Raw genomic sequence first — 20360 nt, forward strand, 5'->3', positions numbered from 1 at the left:
CAAGCTAATAAATAGGTGGTCTCTGATGGGTGATACGTAGGGCATCTTGGAAGTAAGAGAAAAAAGTTATGTAGCTCTCAGAAACATCAAAAAATAGTAGCAGCACTTACAGATGGATTTTGAAAGCTTTGTACAAGATATACATTGGTTTTATTCTGCTATAAACATGTATCACAATTCCCTGTGAATGAAAGTCTTGACAGAAGATTCACGTCCAAGAGGATAGTTTTGAGTTTCATTCACTAAATGGGTGTAAAACTATTACAGAGAAAGCGCATACAGGAGATCTGTTTTCTTTAGAAAATGCAGTCTTCACATAGTCAAGCACCTCCGATGTCCTCGGGCTGTTTTTGTCTATGGTACATTTAAGACCATCTTGACTGTCAGTTTGAAAGAATTGCTGTCAGTATGGAAAGTTGCTAGGGTATGGCTGTTGGTGAACCACTCCTAAAATTCAGCAAGGGAATAGGCCTTTCTAGAGGGCAGCTGAGGTGGAATGGCTGGAAATCATGAGGAACCCTACTTGTGATTGAAAGGGGAAAAAAAATATCTTAGATAAAACTGTCATTTTGCAATGTGTGTTGTGGCGTGGCATTCAGTGTTCTAGCTTTGCTGGGAAGCATTTTGGATCAATGACAGATTTTCCTCATCATGTGCTTCGTGCTGCTGTGTCTGAGCACTTTGTGAGTATTCAAGCCAGAAGTGGATTGTTCGTAGCAGTTGCTGTTGGTCCTGGGTGGAAGGGGGAGGAGGAGGAGGAGGTGATAGAAACAGGGCTGTGGGGAGGCAGGACCAGTTTGTGAAGCTGATTTTTTTTCCATTTTTTTTCTAGAACATGGAAAACAAAGGTTTCTAGTTACAGAAGGTTCTGGAAATTGAGGTGAATGCTGAAACTGCAAAAAAACCCACCAAACCCCAAACTTTAACATTCTTGATGCCTGCCAGTCACTAATAATAGTAAAGGAACTCTGGCACTGAAGGCATAGCTAAGCTAGCCAGAGAGAAGCACTGGTAAATATGCCTGGGATCTGGCTATAGAAAGTATTTCTTGTTTCACTGCTATAATTTGGGAAGTATTTTTCAGTGCAGTAGAATGGCAGAAGATCAAAGTAGTGGTGGTTTCCTCTTGGTTGAAATTTCCTGATATGTTAAATAAATTAAGCAGCTCTTGGAATTTCAGGTTGATGTAGGCTACAGTCTTGTCTAGTCTTGTCTTACTGTACTTTATCTAGTTTTCTTGGCTGTTCAAGGGGTTTCAGTAAAGGCTGATCTAAGCAATTTTAATGGAATCAAGGAAAGTGTGTTGAGTTTACCAATATGTTATACAGGATGAATTTGGCAGAATGTTTGCTGATATCAGAGGGAGCATCACATTGGTCACAACACATTCAGGACTGGCTCTTCCCATGTCAGGTTTTGTAGATTTTTATTTCTTTTGCGGTCATTGAAAATTAGTTTTGCACGTATAGCAGGTAGATGTGTGCAGACTGTTTTTCAGAACATAATTTTTCTATAGTTGAGAGGATATTTGAGGATTTTTGTGCTTTAAAAATTATGTCAAGGAGAAGTACTAGAGAAGACCTTGTTAACGTCTTCTGGCTTTAGAGAGGCTGCTGTAGTTGATTATTTCCTGATAAGTTGTGTTGGTTTTTTTTCTGGAGATGCAAATAAAAGAGAGGGTACTTCAGGCAACTTCACTCTCTGCTGTTTCGACTGTGACAGAAGTTTGGTAAATGTTTAAACTTTAAGGTCCAAATTGACCTAAATCATTCATGCTGAAATCTTCAGAAAGGTGCTACAAAGTACATTCTTTCTGTATCAAATTTCTAAAAATCTGTTCAGTGCTTTGCCAGTAAGACCGGTATTCCCTTTTAAATTACTCTTATAAATGTACTTCCAATATAAGTGTGAGCAAAAGAAAAATAACAAGGTTAATAGCAGCTGTTTGTCTAATAAGGGCAAATAGGAAAAAAGGAGTTACTAACCAAAACAACAGGTTCCCAGTGTAAGGAAATTTGTATTGAATGTATGGATGTTTTCAGTAGGTTGTTCAGAAATCATGGAGGAGTCTTCTTTTTTTCCTTTCTCCCTCCCCCCCCCCCCCCCCCCCCCATTTGTTTGGTTGGGGGGGGGTATGGTGTGGTGGTTGGTCTGAATGATTAAATTTGCTTGGTGTTTTCCAGGCAACTTTACAGCTCATTTGGGAAAAAAATTATGAAGATATAATAGTCATGTAAACTTCTTTCCTAAAAGTAGTTTTTAAAAGTTTGACTTTGGATTTTAGTATAAAATATATTCACCTAACTATTTTCCCTTTCTCCCACACAACAAAAGAATTCTGTCCTGTTTCAATAACTTAAAATATTACAATGCATTTTAATATTTCATCTGAATAATTTATTGGAATGTCATTGTCTAGATTATGCACTTTTGAACAAGAAAAAGCAAACTCCTTTTTAAATATAAATCATAAATTGAATATTTAGAATATAATTTTATGTAAGATTAATTTTATTCATAAAAGTAAGTATGTCTGCATTGGAATTACTCATGCTAGGCTCCCTTTATAGTCGGTGTAGACCTAGGTAGTAAATCCAGTCAGAATAATCAGTGACAGTGAAGCACAGTTTATTTTACTGTGAAGTTGACCATGAAGTATTTTTAATTAATTATGTGCTAGAAGTGCCTGTTTCTTCCTGTTGATTATAAAAGGAACCTAAGAGAATTGGATCAGCTTTAGTTGTCTGCACTGTAGATCTCCAGAGCTGCTAAGATCTCTATCCTAGAATATGCTAAATTGTGTAAAATTGAACAGTAACCACCTGCAAAGCTGTAAATTCAACACTTTCACAGTTTTACAGTATCAGACATGAATGCTGCTTGTGGGAGATACAGTTTGTGACATGGTGTTAAATGTTTCACTGGTGTGGTCTGTGGTGAATGTTTGGATCCATCTGAGTGCCAGCGAGCACTGGCGTTTCCCTGAATGTTTTGTTGTCATTCCACTGAAAATACCTTCATTCTGCTGAAAAATACCAGGGTTTTGGCTCTGTAAGACCCTTTTCAGATTAGTTATTTTATATGGCTATGAGGCTTTGTCACCTACTAAATGCTTTGCAATATGAATCACTGAAGGGAGTTTTTTGATCTGATGTAAGAGAACAATATGTGAAGCACGTGATCTGACCAGGCTTTGTGGGAATGTTCATAAAGAAGCAAGAGGACCAAGTGGATTGAAATGCCCATGACTTCAGTAGCAGAGCATGTGACAATGGTAGAAAATAGTCATTTATAAGGTCATTTTCATGATAGCTAGTCTCAAAAGCATTCAAGGGAATGGAGGAATGGTAAAATTGAGCAACTCCTTACTGTGGCTGAATCCTCGCTAGAGAAAACTGCCAAAGACAGAAAACAGTAGGAATATTTAGAGGAGCAGCTACAGGTGTGAAGTAGCAGCACTAGTGTTTGCTAGGTTTCTCAAAGGCTGTCACCCAGTTGGGCATTGTCTACCAAAGTACAGCTAAAGCAGGTTTAAAAACTCAAACCCTTATCTGACTTACTCCATTGGGGTTTTTTCTCTAAAGCTGAAAATCTTGTTTAACAGCTGCTCTCACTAACTAGATGTGAGCCCTCCTAAGGTGGCTTCCCTGGTGCTCCTCATGACTTCCTCACAAGACAAAATGGTGGGTAGGCTTTATCTTGATAGTAGTCTGACGTACAAGCAAAGCTCAAATGCCAGTTAGCTACTATGTTTTTAGCCCTTAAACTGACCTTTTTATAGATGTTTTCCGATTATATTAACCTTAATAGGGTGAATATATGTGATGCCTACAGAGTTTGTAAGTTACAACACAGCCTTGCTCTCCAGTCACAGGTGCCACCATTGAACGTGTAGTTACTGCTGCTTCTTACTACTAAGTTTTCCTGCTTAGGAAAGCAGGAGCCTTAGGTTGCTGTGCTCTTCTTGCATGTTTAGGTGCCATTTAAATGCTTATACTAAAATGATCACCTATTCCCCACATTGTTCTCCTTTTTCTTTCCTTGGAAATAGGGTACTGCAGAATAAGATTGCTTTGTTAGTGACTGGTGAGATGAGACACATTAATGCAGTACACTATTAAAGATTTTTTTAATGTGTGTTGTCTGTTCTCCTTAGTAGAACCCTTGTGAACATTTTACCACAGGCAAAGTAAAATTATATTTGGTTTGTAGAGGAGTACAGCTGTGGTCCTTGCCAGCCAAGATGACTGAATCTTCATTTCCACTAATTTTGTTACCAGGTGGAGTTTGTGACTCTGTGGAGTTGATTGGTAACTGCTGAATCATTGTGTCACATGGCTTAACTTAACAAATGGCCCTGGGGTTAGAGGCGCACGTGGCTTCCTTACCAGAGAATGTTGGTTCAGTAGTTACCAGAATAATGACTGAGAGACTTGCAGTTTCTGATAAACAGAAGTAGATTTATCAGAAATAACTAATCAACTCTTATAGCTAAATGTAATATCCAGCTAAAATAATCAGTGACATTGTATATAAACCCAATGTACCTTTTGGCCAAAGTATAGACTGTGACTTATTTGAATTTTTAAATTTGTAATTTTTTTTCAATTTAAATGTAATAAAATTACTTCATTGAGACATTTAAGGAAAATAAAATTTAGTGTCATCAAGGATCAAGCAACATACAGGCTGAAAGAATGTTTCTGGAGGGAGACATAGAGGAAGATGAGACAATCTCTGGAATAAATTCATAGCTTTAAAAATAGAACAGAAATGATGCAAAACCTGTTAGTGTATTCTCTGAAATTTCATCATTATTGCTGTATAAATAATATCAACACTAGATGTCATACACTGCTAGGTGATTTACAGGCTGATATGTAGATAATGGTCCTTTCATGGAAATACAATATATGTGTTTAAATGATGAAGATGAACGCACTTGTTGGTACTTTCATGCTTTTAATTTCATCTGACATTTGTTTGAAACCAATCTAAAAATAAGTCTCACAGTTATATGAAAAGAGAATTCAGTGTCTTTTCAGAAAAAACTGTTCAAAGGAGGGAAGGCTGGAAGGATGACACCTAAATTTGAGAATTGGTTCTAGCTACAAAGAAGTGTATAGAAGAAGGGCCAGAGACAGATGAATATCACACAGATTCTGTCTTACAGAAGACATTTAGTCACAAAAGCTGCTGGTAAGCAGACAGCTCCAGCGGAAGCTGCTTCTATTTTGGCACTCAGCTCTTTTTCTTTTGAAATCTGACTCAGAATATTGAAATAAAAGCCAGAAGTGGCATGGGATCATGGAAATTGTATTCCTGACTGTCCAAGGGAAGGCTAAGCTCAAGTCATTCATAAATAAAAGCAGTAGTTTTCTGGTTAAGGATAACTTAAGGATGTTGTTGATACCTTTTTGCATCAGGAATGGTTTAATTCTGTGTTTCAGTGTTGCTGTTCCTCCTAACAGGCACAGGAACCATATATAAAGCATGCTATTTTTGGCCTACAGTGTAACAAATGTAAGGATTAACCAAGTTTTCTGTTCCTGGCTTGTAGTGTGCATCATCTTTGGATCTGTGCTCCACAATTCAATTGTATCCCTTTGCCACTCCTGCACATTGTCCCTTTTGGGGTTTTTTTTGTGTTTTATCATGCCAAAGATTGCTATCTACGTACAGAAGGTTGTACTTAATCATATTAGCTGAACAAAACCACTAAACCAAAGAAACCTTTCCACCTATTTGTATCTTTTCAGTAAAGAGAATATCAAGTTCTTGATGTGTATTATATCTCAAGACCTTGCTTAGGTGTCTTTAGGTGATGGGTTGCTACGTTAACATGAGTCAGTCCAGAACTGGCACTCAGACCCAGGTGCTGGTCAAACTTTAGTCACTTTAGTAGTCTTTTGGAAACAAGCTGTTTTGGGAAAATATAGGTGAAATGACAGCAATAGAGTGAAAAAGATTGTAAGGCTTTTTAGAGCCGGTTTAGGAGAGAGTGAGGACAGTGCTTGTGTTCTAGGCAGTATTTTTGTACTGAACATGAGGCCCAGAAGAGTGTATGTTGGCAGAGTCAACGATTTCTGTTTGAACCTTAGATTGCTCTAAGTAAAGGCAGGATTCATATGTGCCATATTCTGGACTTGGTTCTCAAATTGGTGATTTTATCTGAAGATCAGCAGAAATTGTTTGAGTACTCAGGAAATTGACTTAACCCATTTTGCCAGATGTACCGTACTTGGTAGGTATCATATGAATGGAAACAAATGGGAGCCATTTCTGTTTAGGAAAAATACAGAACTGGAGGCCAAAGTGGAGTACTTGACGTAAGGGATCGTGAAATGTCTGTGAAGACTTCAAATTTGAGAAGAATTAGCTCCTCGCAAACTTCCATCAGCAGTGGAGACGGTATCATTGACAGCCTCTTAGATGCTCCCTTTGCTGTTAGCCCAACTCACCACTGGTATAACTTCACTCCTTACTATAGCAGGATATTACTACTATGGTAATTCTGGTGGTGTTCCTAACAGTTCTTAGGCAAGGGGCCAACTGAATTTAAGGCTTAAAAACCACAGACTACTATCCTGATTTTTTGTCTTTGATAAATAGTTAATGATCTGTCAGCAGATTCCTTATGTTAGAATAGAAATAGTCACTGTCACCTGCCCCAGTTTTTACTGTATTCAAAAGATTCCTGGGCTGTAAGAGATGCCTGAGAATCTTAATGAAACAGAGAAGAAACTGTAAGTACTAATAAATAACTTTCTACCACTATATAATGAATAAAAATATCAATAATTACTTTTAGTAGATACAGCTTTCAACGTCGGGTAAATAATAATACTCGGCACAAAATTATTTAAACCAGCTCATACATCTGTACAGCCAACTAAAAAGATTTCTTGAAGTGCTTGCTAGTAACTGGTTGTTTTGTTACAGTACATTTTCAGGGGAAAGTACTTTGAATTAATGAAATAACTGTGATTATTCAAGTTTTAATGCATCAGTATTGACCTATTGTGTTGGAAGCTGAATGGTTCAATAATTGTATGAATTAATTCATTGCATTTGACTTTGAAATTACTGCGTAACAGGGCTTGGCTCTTCTGTATGTTGTTTTAACTCATGGCTTACCTGTATGTCCCTTAATGCTCAGAAAGCTATGAGCTTTGGGTTTATGTCTGCACTGCAGCATGCAGTGTAACTTTTTTATTTTTAATGGCAAGCTGGACTTACACAGGCTATCTAACCCAAGGACCAGAGGGGATGTTGTGAAAGGTAACCCTGTGCAGATTATTTTTATCTCACTGCTGCAGCTCAACTTTTTATAGTACTGTTCTTATATTGCTTAAAGCAACACTGCAATTTTCTGTATAGTTTATATATATTTTACATAAGTTTCCATTCAAAAGTCAGTAAGTTTTACTGTCTTTGAGCAGATTCAGACTTGTTTTAGTCTCCAGCTGTCAGAACTACCTTTATAATTTCATTTTACACTAGTTTTTATTTTTGTTCTGGCTTTCTGTACCTAGGTACATTTTTGTATGTTTTTATATGCATACATATATATACATGTGTACACATGTATATAACATTTGTTTAGAGAGACAAAGAGACTGTAAATATGGTGGTTTTCGTGCCCCAAACATGCATAATTTTATTAAAACCTGAAGAAACGCTTCTGTTGATGTTATCTTCCTGGAGTGAGGGAATGTGCCAGCTGTTTATTATTCAAGTTCACAGCCTTGTGATCTTGACTCTCTTGCTGCTTTTCTGCAAATACAGGTAGTAGTAGGTGTGAATATTACAGCCCTTTCTTTTTTGTCACTTTTTCCAGTACTTTTTGATGCTTTTGTCACCTCAGGTTTGGATTCTGCAAAGAACTATAGCTTGAAGCAAAATCTGGAAACTACAACTCTAGTAAAGTCTGGCTGCCTTGTGGTTAAGTGGTATTTCCCATAGGCAATGCATATTTTCACTCTATCAGTACATTTCCAGACATTTAGCTTTTTATACCTCTGAAGTTGTGAGCCAAATTGCAGGAGTTTATAGCACTGCTCTGTTGAAGTCTTACATGCCAGATACCACTGGTAGAAATGGATCCCTGTTGAATAATGAATTTGTGGATGTAAAATGTATTAATTTATCCTTTTTTGGACAACACATTAGCATTTGAACTTCAAGTCATGGCTTCAGCTGGGCTTTTCAGTGTTGACGTGACTTCCCCTTACACTGAAGAGCTGATCCTTTCACTTTTGCAAGAGATTAAGGAGAGAAAAAGGGGGGCTACTTGGCATTTTGAAGCCTATTTATGTGTCCAGAGCAAGGTGCTGGTTGCCTTTGGCAGCTCTGGTGTTTGTCATACTCATTTATGAGACAGAGATATTGAGTGAGAAACAAGAAGTAATCAAGCCTAGTTTTCCCCCAAGCCCAACAGTGTTTTTTATAAATCCCACAAATCGTTCTTGAAAATTTGCATATGGTTTTTACTGAAGATTTCAACATATTTAGAGATGGTTGGACAATTTTTTTTAACAGATAACTCTGACAGAAGGACAAATGTTGCGTTTAGGCAAGGGAATAACTTCCTAGGGAGGCTTTTTGCATTTCTCTCTTGGAAAAAAAAAAATTGCTGATACTTCTTGCTGCAAGAGTTTAAAATCTACCTTGCTGATAGATTTATTTGAGTAGGGATATTCTTTGTGCTATGAAGCAATAGTAAGACCGCGCAATGACACTTCTAAAGATTTAAATCCATCCTAGATTTTTTCATCATTTGGTTAGTACAGAAAAGTACCTTTCTATTTGTTTAACAGAGAGTCTGCAAGCAGGCAGGCTGTAAGCACTTCTCATTTTAGATTAGTATATACGTAACTTTTTAAAACAAGAGCTTTATTGGGTTTTTCCCCACAAAAGCCTAATTTTATTATGGAAAAATTTATACTAATAGTTAATATATATAAAATATATAATATTATGATAATTAATAGTCATTACTAAAATTACCCTTTAAACTGTTGTTTAATGCTTTGGAGAGTAATATTGGGTTTAAAAGGGGGTACTGGTTTGACAGCCTTCAAATTCTACTTTTATGCACAGTTTCAGCCTAGGGCAGAACTATCTCATAACTGAACTGTTCCGGATAAGGTGAAATGCCTACCTTGAGGTATGGGAGAGCATTTGTATCTATTCAGCATTTTTGTCTTCTGCAAAGGTTCTTCTATAAACCTGCACAAATCTTAGTAATGGAAAACTAATAGGTTACAGCATATAGTCAGTCAAAAAGTCCCTATAGCTTGGGATTATTAAAGAGAATTTTGAAAGAATTGTTGGGAAAAATATAGTAAAGTTTTAAAAAAATAAAAAGGGGGAGATGAATACAAGCAGGATGATCTCTTTAATTGATATGATTCAGTTAACCTTGCTGTTAGGTTAGCGAGGTTATGAATTTTTTTGTTTGTATGTAAAATACTGATCTTTAAGACAAAGTGTGTGATTTACGTCTTTCACGGGTCACCACAAAAACATTGTGCTGTTCTGAAATCAGATGCACTGTAATCTGATTCAGGAATGAATCACATGCTTTATTCCATGCTGAATACCACAGTATGGAATTCCACTGATGAAGAGCTAAATATTAAGAACAGCTATGTACATTATAATATTATCAAGCCTAGAAGGTAATGATTAGATAGCTAAAGATACTAGAGAAACTTCATCTGATTTGGAAGGAGTGACAGTGCAGGTCTTCTTGCAATTAAAAAAACTTAAGCCTTGGGTCAGTGTCATACAGAAACCACAGACAGTTCACTGAATTTTAAAGTAACATTTTACTTTGAATTAGAGGAGTAGTATGTATTATTCAATCATATGAGTAGTAGTATTCAATCAGTATGTTGAATATAAAGCAACTCAAAGCAGGAAGAAAAGATGTGGTTAATGAATACCCAAAGGACTCCCCTGACAGTCAAAATATGGTGGTCTAATTACTGCAGCCATCCAGCACGTTAAACAGTCTTAAGTGCAAACTTTGAAATAAGAGTTCAGGCACTTGTTGTGAAAGACAAAGTCCACACTCTGCAATACTGAGTTGTCTCGGTTAGCTTCATACGGCGAGCTTGGTGCTGTGCCTTGGTGCCAGTTGAAGCCTTTAATCTCGGTACTTGCTCAGTTGTGTGTCCGCAGGGATTCCTGCTGAATGCTTCTGCAGAAAACTGGTACTCTGGGTACTGCAGTGCAGTCCACTGTGGTGATTGCAGGAGGGATCTGGCCCCTTCTTATCCTTTCTCCTCTACTCATTCCACAGCAAATTTGAAGTTAACAGATGTGTGCTGCAGTTACAAACTTTGTTACAGGCATCAGGTAAAAATAGCTAGGCCTACTGACTTGAACATTAGTGTTACCTAGCTTTAAAAATGACTGAAAAAGGGGCCACACATGAAGTCTTTTACAATCTTTAGCTGCTGGCTCTTTCTTACAAGTGCTATGATCTCTTTTTTTTTTTTCTTGGGGAAGATGCAAGAGTTTTGGGATAAAACATTAGGAGGCATATGGATAGTAACCGCCATGGGCAGGGGAGAAGGGATTAATATTTTAAAAAAAAAAAAAGCTTAATTTATTCTTGATGTGAGGACTCTGACTTGAAAAATGAACAACTTTACATTTTTCTGCTCATACTGCAGTTTACAAATGCATTGGAGGCTACATTGGGGGTGATTTGGTGACTGGTTTGAAGCTAATTCAAACAAGCAAATTCATTTTGGGTAGTGTTTGATACTGATTAGTCTTATTTCATGTCATTGGCTGTGAAGCATTTTGTCTGTATTGCTAAATCCCTTTTATCTGAAAACAATAAAAACCCCAAGCAAACATAATGTGCTTTCACTTTTTCACAACATATTTAATCTCAAGTTTGGCATATTCGTATTTCCTAACAAATGCATCTTTCATGTCAGCTATCATGGAATGAAAGAGAGATTTCTCCAAGGAACATTTTTCCTGCCAAAATGGGACACAGAGGAGCCTGTTTTGTTTTTATGTTTTCCTCTGAATAACTTGTTATCTCTTATTTATAAGAACGGTATTTTAGTAGTAAGTTTCATTTTGAACTTCTAACTGTTCAGAGTTTTTCAGAGGGAGGAAAGGACAGAAATCCAGCTGACCCGACAGCTGTCATCAAGACATCCTTCCATTGCAGGACCAGATCAGCTGTGCCTGGTTTTTTCTACTGAAATACTTGCCCAGCCTGTGTTTAATAATTTCAGAAAGGGAAATCCCACACCCACCATGTATAGCCTCCTTCTTTATTAATGAAATAATTTCAGAATTATTCTTTGTCCTGAACAGAGCATGGGAGAACTTTGGGAGTGAGAAAGGGATACTGTGTAGTGCCTGGTGGGAGGTATTCAGTGACGATGGAAAGGGGAGGTAGCATTTAGACTTGTAACCACAGCATAAGGCAATAACTGAGGTAAATAATGTTTTCTTTTGTCAGTTTGGTTATCAAGTTGTTCTGCTCTCCACCGTTCACCAAGAGCAAGATGGTCTGATTTTGTATTCAGGCAGCGCCTGCCTTCAGGTGGCTGAGATGCCTGTTTTAAACTGAAAGTTATTAAAACCCTTTAATGAGCTTTAGCGGTGAGGGCAGGGAGGGTGGAAGCTGTATCGACTTAAGGATTCCTGAATAACTGGTTTTTTCATATTTGAAAACTGTTCAGAGTCAGGCAACAGCCTGGAGAGGAGATGAAGAGCGGCTTCTGCTGGGTTTATGTGTGAGATGCTTATGGGAGTAGTGCAGGTGTTTCTGCAGTGACTTCTTGAACATATGCCATGCTTTGGTCTAGCCTGATGCTACCTCTCTGGTCTTTCACCACTGCTGTGTCTCCAACGACAGTCCTACAAAGAGATGGTCTTTCTTCTCTGCCATTTCCTACCGTTCACTCTGCCTTGATAAAAAAATTACTTTAGTATACCTCAAAAGGCTAAAGCAAGTTTGGATTCACAGGGCTTTTATGATATGTCTCGGTTCTTCCATTTCAGAACTGGATTATAACTTTTGTAATTTCTTTTGGCAAGAAGCACAGAGAGCTGCCTTGTCTCAGGAGCTGTCAGAAATCAGGGTTGTGATTCCAGGAGTCAGTTTTATTATTTCCCTTTCATTCCTAAGCTAATCCTTTTTGTCAGTATATTGTCCACTTTGAACTGCCTCTAAAGCATTCAAGAGAAGACTTAAATTCTTGCCAACCTCTGTTACCTGCATAGGTGAGGGTTTGCATTATGTTGCACTTCCATATATTCTAGAGTGAAAAAGCAAATAGAGTCTTTCCTCAGTGCATGCGGTGCTAGTAGGAAAAATATTTCATATGTTTTCAATAAGTAGGAAGTACTGCATTGACATCTGACAAAAGATACAGGAAATAAGAATGAATTTTTAAGAAATCGCTCTGGCATTATCTATCTGCAAACTACCAAATGCACTACTTACTATTCAGGATACACAGTAGAAAAAAGCAAGTATCCATTTCATCAATCTTGTGACTTAATAACTTTTATTGCAACACAACACAGAATTTTGGAATAATTTCTCAAACTAAAATTTATGTTGCACACTGACAGAGTAAATATATATGGCATTTAATGATATTTCAGTAATTCATCCAGATCCGGCTCTTGACTCCAAAGAAAAATGGAGAGCTGTCCAGTAGTGATTACCTACTAAGAATGTTTATCACTAACATGGCTAATCAAAATCTTGGCAAGAAGAAAAGAGAGCTGTCGCAATAAACCCTTCCCCTTTCAAGGAAATGAGTGGAATTTTGTGCTAATTATTTTTCTTCTGTTCCCCCCCCCCCCTGCAGAACTTTCCTTTTTGTTAGAGATGGTAACCCAAATAAACGGAATGTGCACAATGAGACATCTATGCACTTACTGTGTATGGGACCTCAGATCATGATCTCAGAAGGAGCTCTTCATCCTCGCCTGACACGACCCTCAGAAGATGACTGCAGAAGAGCAGATTGTCTGCAAATGATCCTGAAGTGGAAGGGAGCAAAGCTGGATGAAGGACAATATGAACGAGCAGCCATTGATGCTGTTGACAACAAAAAAAATACACCTTTGCACTATGCTGCTGCCTCAGGGATGAAAACCTGTGTCGAGGTAAATGTTCATATATAATCACAAGTTTATATATTGCTATTAGTAAATGACATGCAGTGTTTCAACAAGCTGTTTCAGGAAAAAAAATACGATGCAGTATATTAAATTAATTTTAAAATTCTTTTTTATCATTAATTGGAAAATTTACAAAGATAAACAGCCCAAAACATGCACTGTCTGTGGAGAACAATGAAAAAATTGATTACATATACATTAACTTCATGACATAAACTCCTCAGCATGAAGACTTGTGTAGGCTTATAAAAGTTGGAAATAATTGCAAGGCTCTAACACCAGAGAAAAAGCTTTGAAGGTAGGCATAGGCATACCGGTATGTGTAAAGAGAAGTGAAGTAACTGCCTGAGAGAAAATTGGAGCTCTTTTTGTTCTGCTCTGTAACTGAGGCTGGGAAATGCTGTCCATGTTTCAAGAACAGGCTTGATGTCTTTAATTTACAGTGCCCAGTTTTTTTAGACTATGCCATAATCTGTGCTAACATACTTAAATATAATTACCTTTTTACAAATTTAAAATTACTTTAATGTTTTTGAAAGTAGTGGATAGTAATGACTAATTGGGAATCATAATGACTTTGAAAGTCTCCCATCAAATTTATTTTTAAACTATACTAGTATGTAATTGTGATGGTAATTAAGTTTAAAGAACGCAAGAACAGACATCTAACATTTTCAAAAACAGCTAACATTTTCATAAGTCTGTCTATTATTATGTCAAGATTTCTGTTTTGAATGGTAACAATTTATTCAGAGTTTAGTATTTATTTGTACAATTTAGGTTATTTTTCTTCTGTCTGTAACTTGATGCTTATTGAGACTACACTTCTAAGACTACGTTAACTTAGTGTCATCAGCGAAGTTTATCACCAGCGAAGTTTATCACCTCATTATTCCCCTTCGTTTCTAGATAAGGTCTGCATGTCTTAAACAGTCAGGTCCCAGCACCTGTGGAACTTTACTGCAGAGACAGGTCACCAGTCAAAACTGATGTTTTCCCTGTACCTTCCTGATTTTCTCTGGAGCTATTTTTAGTATTGGTGTTACTTTTACCACATTCTAAGCTTGTGCTTTGACAGATTTAAGCATTAAGTTGCATGTTACAATAAATAGTTCAGAAGTTTCATATTTGAGCTTATGAATAAGTACCATCTGGTGCTGGGTATGTATATTAGTATTTGGTTTATTGGTTTTTCCAGGACCTCTTGTGCTGAGACTTCAATTTGAAACAGACTTAGTTTTGTGTCCTCATAAAGCATGTGTGGTACATCCACAGAGAATCTGGGCTCCCAGCAATTCATATCATTTTTCTGCTTTATGTTTTTTGAGATTGCTTTTGCACTTTGTCCAGCAACCAACTTTAGAAACACATTGACAGATTTACTGTGTGATGTTTTAAAATTATTTATTCTGAGTTGTTATGCACTTGGCATACTGCTCAAAAAACATTCAGAGCCTTCTTTATTGTGATTTTACATTTACCTTTCCCAGAGTTTGTTCTTCACAGATCTGGAGACAGCTTCAGCTTCGTAGTTCCTATATGATTCTGTCCCATTGTTCTACTTTCACAGATTGTTCTGGTATTTCTAGAATTTTTTTCCATGCTTTTATTTAGTACCACTTTTAGAAAGCAGACAGTGGGTTATTTGTCTTCTTTCTGCTTCTGCAAGAATGGTACATCTAAGTACATTTTGTGCTTCTTTGATGATAACATTTTGAATTACGTCTTGTAGACTACTCTGGACAGTCAGGAGTTGGTTCTCTGTGTGCTAACTATTGTCTATTATTCTGTCACTTATGTAGTCTGAAATTTTAATTAAGCATCATGTATTAGCATAGCATTTTCTCAATGTACTTGAGAGATGCAGTGACTGAAGTTTCCTTTATTTTTGTGGTTTCTGCCCTTGCAGTATTTCTGCTCTTGGTCAGCATGTCACTCTTGTTAATGTTACAGTTTTGGTCAGGTGGTCACCAAAGCTTTTTGGTGTCATCCTAGTTTTCTGAGCTTCTAATGAATGGAAACTGAGCTTCCTTATGCCATTTTCTGTGCTGTAACTTAAGCCTCTGTCTCTTTGGTCCCCTGCTCAGTACTGAAAGGAGTTAAGAGGATGCTGCTGTTAAGTGCTGATGCTTAACCTCCAGTATCACAGCCTGCACCTTCTCTTTTGTCTGCCCCATGTTGTTAAAGCTCCTCAAGCTCCACACTAGCGGTTTGTCTTCAACACGTCCCTAGAAATTATATACACACTCTACAGGGAGCCAAGTCACCGTGCCGTCTTTGCTAGCTGAGTTATGCTCAGACCCTGCTAATTATGTATGTGGTAACTGAATGACATAGAGGTGTTGCCTGGCTCTTCCTGTCAACTAGAATGACCCTTTCTTTATTTGTATGGTTATATGATTGATTGAGTGCCTCTTTTGATGTGGTTGAATTGTAAATAAATATCAGGCTGTCTATGTTAATACTGCTTTTATGTTGATTGTCAACTTTTAATTCTTTTTAGCTTTGTTAAACAAACAAAAATTATTAATTCCATAAAGCTGGTACTTTTCCCTTGTTTTCTTTTTTTACTGCCACTTGTTTGGTTCAGCTGTCTGATAAATTCTAGCTACAGGCATTTTCAGTCACAATTGTTCTATTTAGCCTTTCCCAAGAAGATCCAATTGGTTTTAAACATTATTATACATTAGAGGACAAATGTGCAGGTCATATCAGAAAATGGGAGATACCGGGGTTCATCATTTAACAGCCTCTTTGAACAAAGAGTCTTAAAAACACTCACATAAAATTATTTGATATGGAAAGGGTTGCGTCTGGTAGAGAAATGGTGAACAGAAGAAAAGTTTAGTAACCAGTTTCCAACATATTTCTATTTCTGGTATTTACAAGCTTGCTCACATTTATGAAATATTATGTCTATTACACTGATTTGTGAAGTGTTTATAGTTGGATGCATATCAGTATGTACTGCAAGAACCCCACAACAATTACATTATACACATGAACTCTATTTTTTGTCATTTATCTTTCTGTACACTTGAGATTCCCAGGCAACTTAGACTTCAGATTTACAAGGGATTTGAGCAATGAGTCTTCAGCCTCAATTATTCTGCCTTCAGGCCTGCAAATGGGGCTATGTAGTGGTATTAGAGGTAGACACAGTTGTTCAGAAGTTTCAGTTTCAAGAGCGTGAAGCTCATGAGCTCACACAGTAAGATCCAGGCAGGCTATGATGTTGGAAAGAATCACAGTCACTGCAGCGTAAGTTGTGGAGTAGATTGTGGTTCTGGAGCTGGGCTGCACATTTTAACCACAGACTGTAAAATCAGTTGGTTTTAAACTCATCATGATAAGTTCACCGTTTGCGTTTTTTCATAAAATTATTGTTTGCTATTTCTCACCATCTGTGATATGATTCATAAGACGAATCCAGCTACTAGACTACTAGTTCCCCATTTAATTATATAAACTGGCTTATGTTATCATGAATATACATACTGCTCAATTGACTAAACCATTCCTGACTCTAATTTGCCTTCAGTTTGTCTTTGAAGAAGAATTTACAGTCTGATCCACTTGGATTGCTATTTGCCAGAGTTTGGACGCAGTTGTGTAGTCTTAACTAATCATGGTTTCTACATTAGAAACATAGAGTACATCCCCAAGCTCAAACTTCATTATGTGCCCTACCATAGGGTAGAAGGCCTTGGATCCTAAGATTAGTCTCTAAGACATCTTAAGTCCTCCAGTATAGTCTGTAGTCCTAACTCCTTCAACAGGAACAGGATTATGAACAGGAACAGTACATTATGAAAAGCCTGAAACAGCTTGGTGAAGGAATTTAACAATGATCTCTTTGTTCCTGGAAGTATTTGAGGATTAAAAATCTTAACAAAACAGAAAGAGATAAAACCCACAATTGCCTAATTGTCAAGTTGTCTTCCCTCTCTCCAGTAAACTGAGGGTTACTTAGAACTCCAGGAGCACCTTTTGGCAGTTTGTGGTGGTTGCTCTCATTTCAGAGCAGCAGTCCTCTTTAATCATCTCCTTATTTTTCCATAACTTTTTAGGAAAACCCCAAGATTGTATCTTCCCCTTTCCTTACCACACCCACATAAGGAAAGGAAAAACCAAACATAGCCCCTTGTGGGTGAACCAGCTACTAGTTGGTTTGTTCAGAGTTGATAGTTAAATGTGCAGTCTTGATACTACTCCATTCACATGTGTTAAATTTCTCCTCTGAGCAGAACAGCTGTATGGAATCCATTGCTAGAGGTAGTTTGGGCAAAGTTAATGTGCTTACCTGAAAGTGCTGAATAGAAAAAAAGACTTACCTTTCATGCTGAATAGGTTTGATTTTATGCAACTATATTCCGCTCTATCACAGCATATTTGGAATATTAAATGGCATTTTTGCAATTAAATTATTAAGGTGATTATTTAGATTATCCATCTCCTTTTAATTACTTAAGAGACACAAGCCTTTTTAACAGTGCTGCCGGAGAAATATGGCATCATTATTAAAAGCTGGTTGATTTGCATATTCCTCAACTTGTGGATTAGATTTTGAGCTGCATAGGTCTATGGAGTGTTCCTTCAAGTATATTTAATATTTTTCTTCCTCAGAAGGTATCTTAGTTGCCTCAGTTAAATTTCTGTTAGAGTTTAAAATATACAGACAGAACGTGAAACTCGGCAAAATTTTGGCAATGTTAAGAAGTTGAGACAGAACAAGATACCCAGCCTGCAGTTATCTTGATAATTATCCCAGTATTATCTTTATTTCTGCCTGGTACTCTGCTATGGAAATAAAATACGGTGTCATACTTAATGACACTTAATATCTTCTCAACTAAATCTTGTTATTATACTGGCTTGTGGGTTTTTGAGGTTTGCATTTCTTTTTGTTTTGGAGAATATGGGAAAAGTTTCCAAAGAATCTAGGTATGTAAAATACATTCTGTATTTTAAAGTGACAGATGAAGGAAATAAAATCGGCTGAAAAGAAAAGTAAGAAGTGACTGATTATGATCTGAAAGTTTTATGTGGACAACAGGTCATTTGGGGGAAACTTTAATTTTTTCAGAAGCATAAAAATTAGAAGCTGAGTTTCGGAATATCCTGGCTGAAGATACACAACAGTGTTACAGCCATCATGATCTGAAGGCGAGATAATGTTTATAGATTTTAGTTTTGTTTAGAAATAAGATGAATCATTTTAGTAGTGAATAATTGTACTGGGTGCACCACCATTAGAAGTTTAGCATGTGTTACAAAGATGTCATGGTAAATCAGCAAAATGGTCCACTGTTGGCCTTTAAAATCTGTCGTATGTTGTCCTTGCTTGTATCAGACTAGTTTGTAGCAGAGACAAGGTTGGCAAGGTAGTAAGAGCAGCACAGTTAGTGTTTATTAGCTAGAGACTGTGTGTCTGGGTGATTATTGGCAAGAGACAACGTTGGTGAAATGGCACAGTACTAGACTGTATTAGGATTTTTAGAGTTAGTATTATTTCATTTCACTTTTCTCATGTTCTCAATAATAAAGTAGAGCTACCAGTAGTATTGTGTGCAATCTGTGAATTGGTACCCCATCATCCTTCCTACTCAAGGATTCTCTCATTTTCTGTCACCACCAGTATACCAGTGCTGATAATAATGGTGGAGTTATACCCATATATAAAGAATATTTAAAGGTGCTTATAGCTGCATCTTGCCAGATGCTTGTGGACTTCAGGCCCCTTATTTTCTATGGAGTATTGACTGTAGCAGTAGAGCAGAATTTTAATCTTTGAAACCTAATAGAGACATTGGACAGTGTTGCCTTGTAACATATTTCTGAGATTTTGGGGTTCTGTGGAGTTATGGTAGGTATAGGTATAATCATGTTTGAAAGCAACCAGTAATTTATTTAATAACAATAGCGTATCTTTGCTTCCGGCAGACCATTGCTATTATATTTCTCTCTTCTTTCTGTTTTCCTTGTTCATGTTTTTTTGTGCTGCTCTTAACCGACAATCTTCAGGGTATTTTTAGAGTTGGTAATTAATAACTGTTTATTTTGCTGTTTTACTTTTCAGCTTCTAGTAAAACATGGTGGAGATTTGTTTGCAGAAAATGAAAATAAAGATACCCCATGTGACTGCGCAGAGAAACAACACCACAAAGAGCTGGCTCTTAACCTGGAATCTCGAATGGTATTTTCACGTGATCCCGAAGCTGAAAGCATTGAAGCTGAATATGCTGCTTTAGACAAAAAAGAGGTCAGAGGATACTTTAATTTTGGGGTATTTTACACATTTATATTTGTAGCCATTACATTATGACAAAATTATTATGCAAGGTATTTTGGTAGGTACTGTACTTGGTACTGTGTATTTGTAATCCATTTGGTTTTAACACAGCTCTTTATAGCTTTCAAGTTAAGCTTGGGGAACGTAACACACATATTGTCAAAACTAGAGAGAAGGTTTATTCATATATTTAATTCCATGGAATGTCTTGAAAGTGTTGCAGGCTCTGAGTCTGGAGAAAATACAGTGAGACCAGTAAGCTGGGAAACAGTTTCTCTAAAACAAACATTTCTTACGTACTTTTATTTCTTCAAATGCCTTTTTGTCTAAGAATGAGAGCAGGAGAAATTCTAAAAAGGTGAAGATCTGTGGGATACAACAGGGAAAATGTTCTGGTGAATCCTCCCAGACTGACTGGGTTGAATATCACCAAAAAACGAGTAGTGCAGGATTTCAAAACAGTGCATTTACTTTCTTGCTTCAGGCATCATGTTATAAAACCATTGCATACCAAAACTTGTATGAAAAACAGGTACTAACAGGTGGTGTTATTCTAAAGTAAATTTTTGTAAGAGACACTATATGCCTGATAAAGACTGTGATTTGATAAGGATAGTTTGACCAAAATGATTCTGAGCAGAAGCACCCTTCCCCATCCATTATCAGATTTTAATTAACTAAAATTTAAATAAGAATACATAGATTAAATTATATGAATCAGTAAATACTACGAAGTAACTCTGTGTAAGTTAAAGGACAATAGATTTCTGTATGGCTGTTCCCTTCAAAAGTAGCATGGCCTTGCCTTTCACTAGCTTTGCCCACTTACGACCTAATGACATTCAGAAGAAAATTAATTCAGATTTTTATATGAGTAGCCTTAGATCACATC

At 36.9% G+C, this 20360-nt stretch overlaps 1 protein-coding gene across 4 annotated transcripts in view; it reads left to right on the forward strand.

The window, feature by feature from the left end:
• Positions 1 to 20360, forward strand: part of ANKIB1 (ankyrin repeat and IBR domain containing 1) — a 92201-nt gene that overhangs the window by 36188 nt on the left and 35653 nt on the right. For all 4 annotated transcript variants that reach the window (XM_037382474.1, XM_037382477.1, XM_037382476.1 and 1 more), the window contains exons 3-4: positions 12861 to 13161; positions 19256 to 19438. In XM_037382474.1, the coding sequence (XP_037238371.1) occupies positions 12861 to 13161; positions 19256 to 19438 (484 nt within the window). The remainder of the gene's footprint in view (positions 1 to 12860; positions 13162 to 19255; positions 19439 to 20360) is intronic.

The sequence above is a fragment of the Falco rusticolus genome, chromosome 4 (assembly GCF_015220075.1).
Source record: "Falco rusticolus isolate bFalRus1 chromosome 4, bFalRus1.pri, whole genome shotgun sequence".
NCBI classification, from domain to species: domain Eukaryota; kingdom Metazoa; phylum Chordata; class Aves; order Falconiformes; family Falconidae; genus Falco; species Falco rusticolus.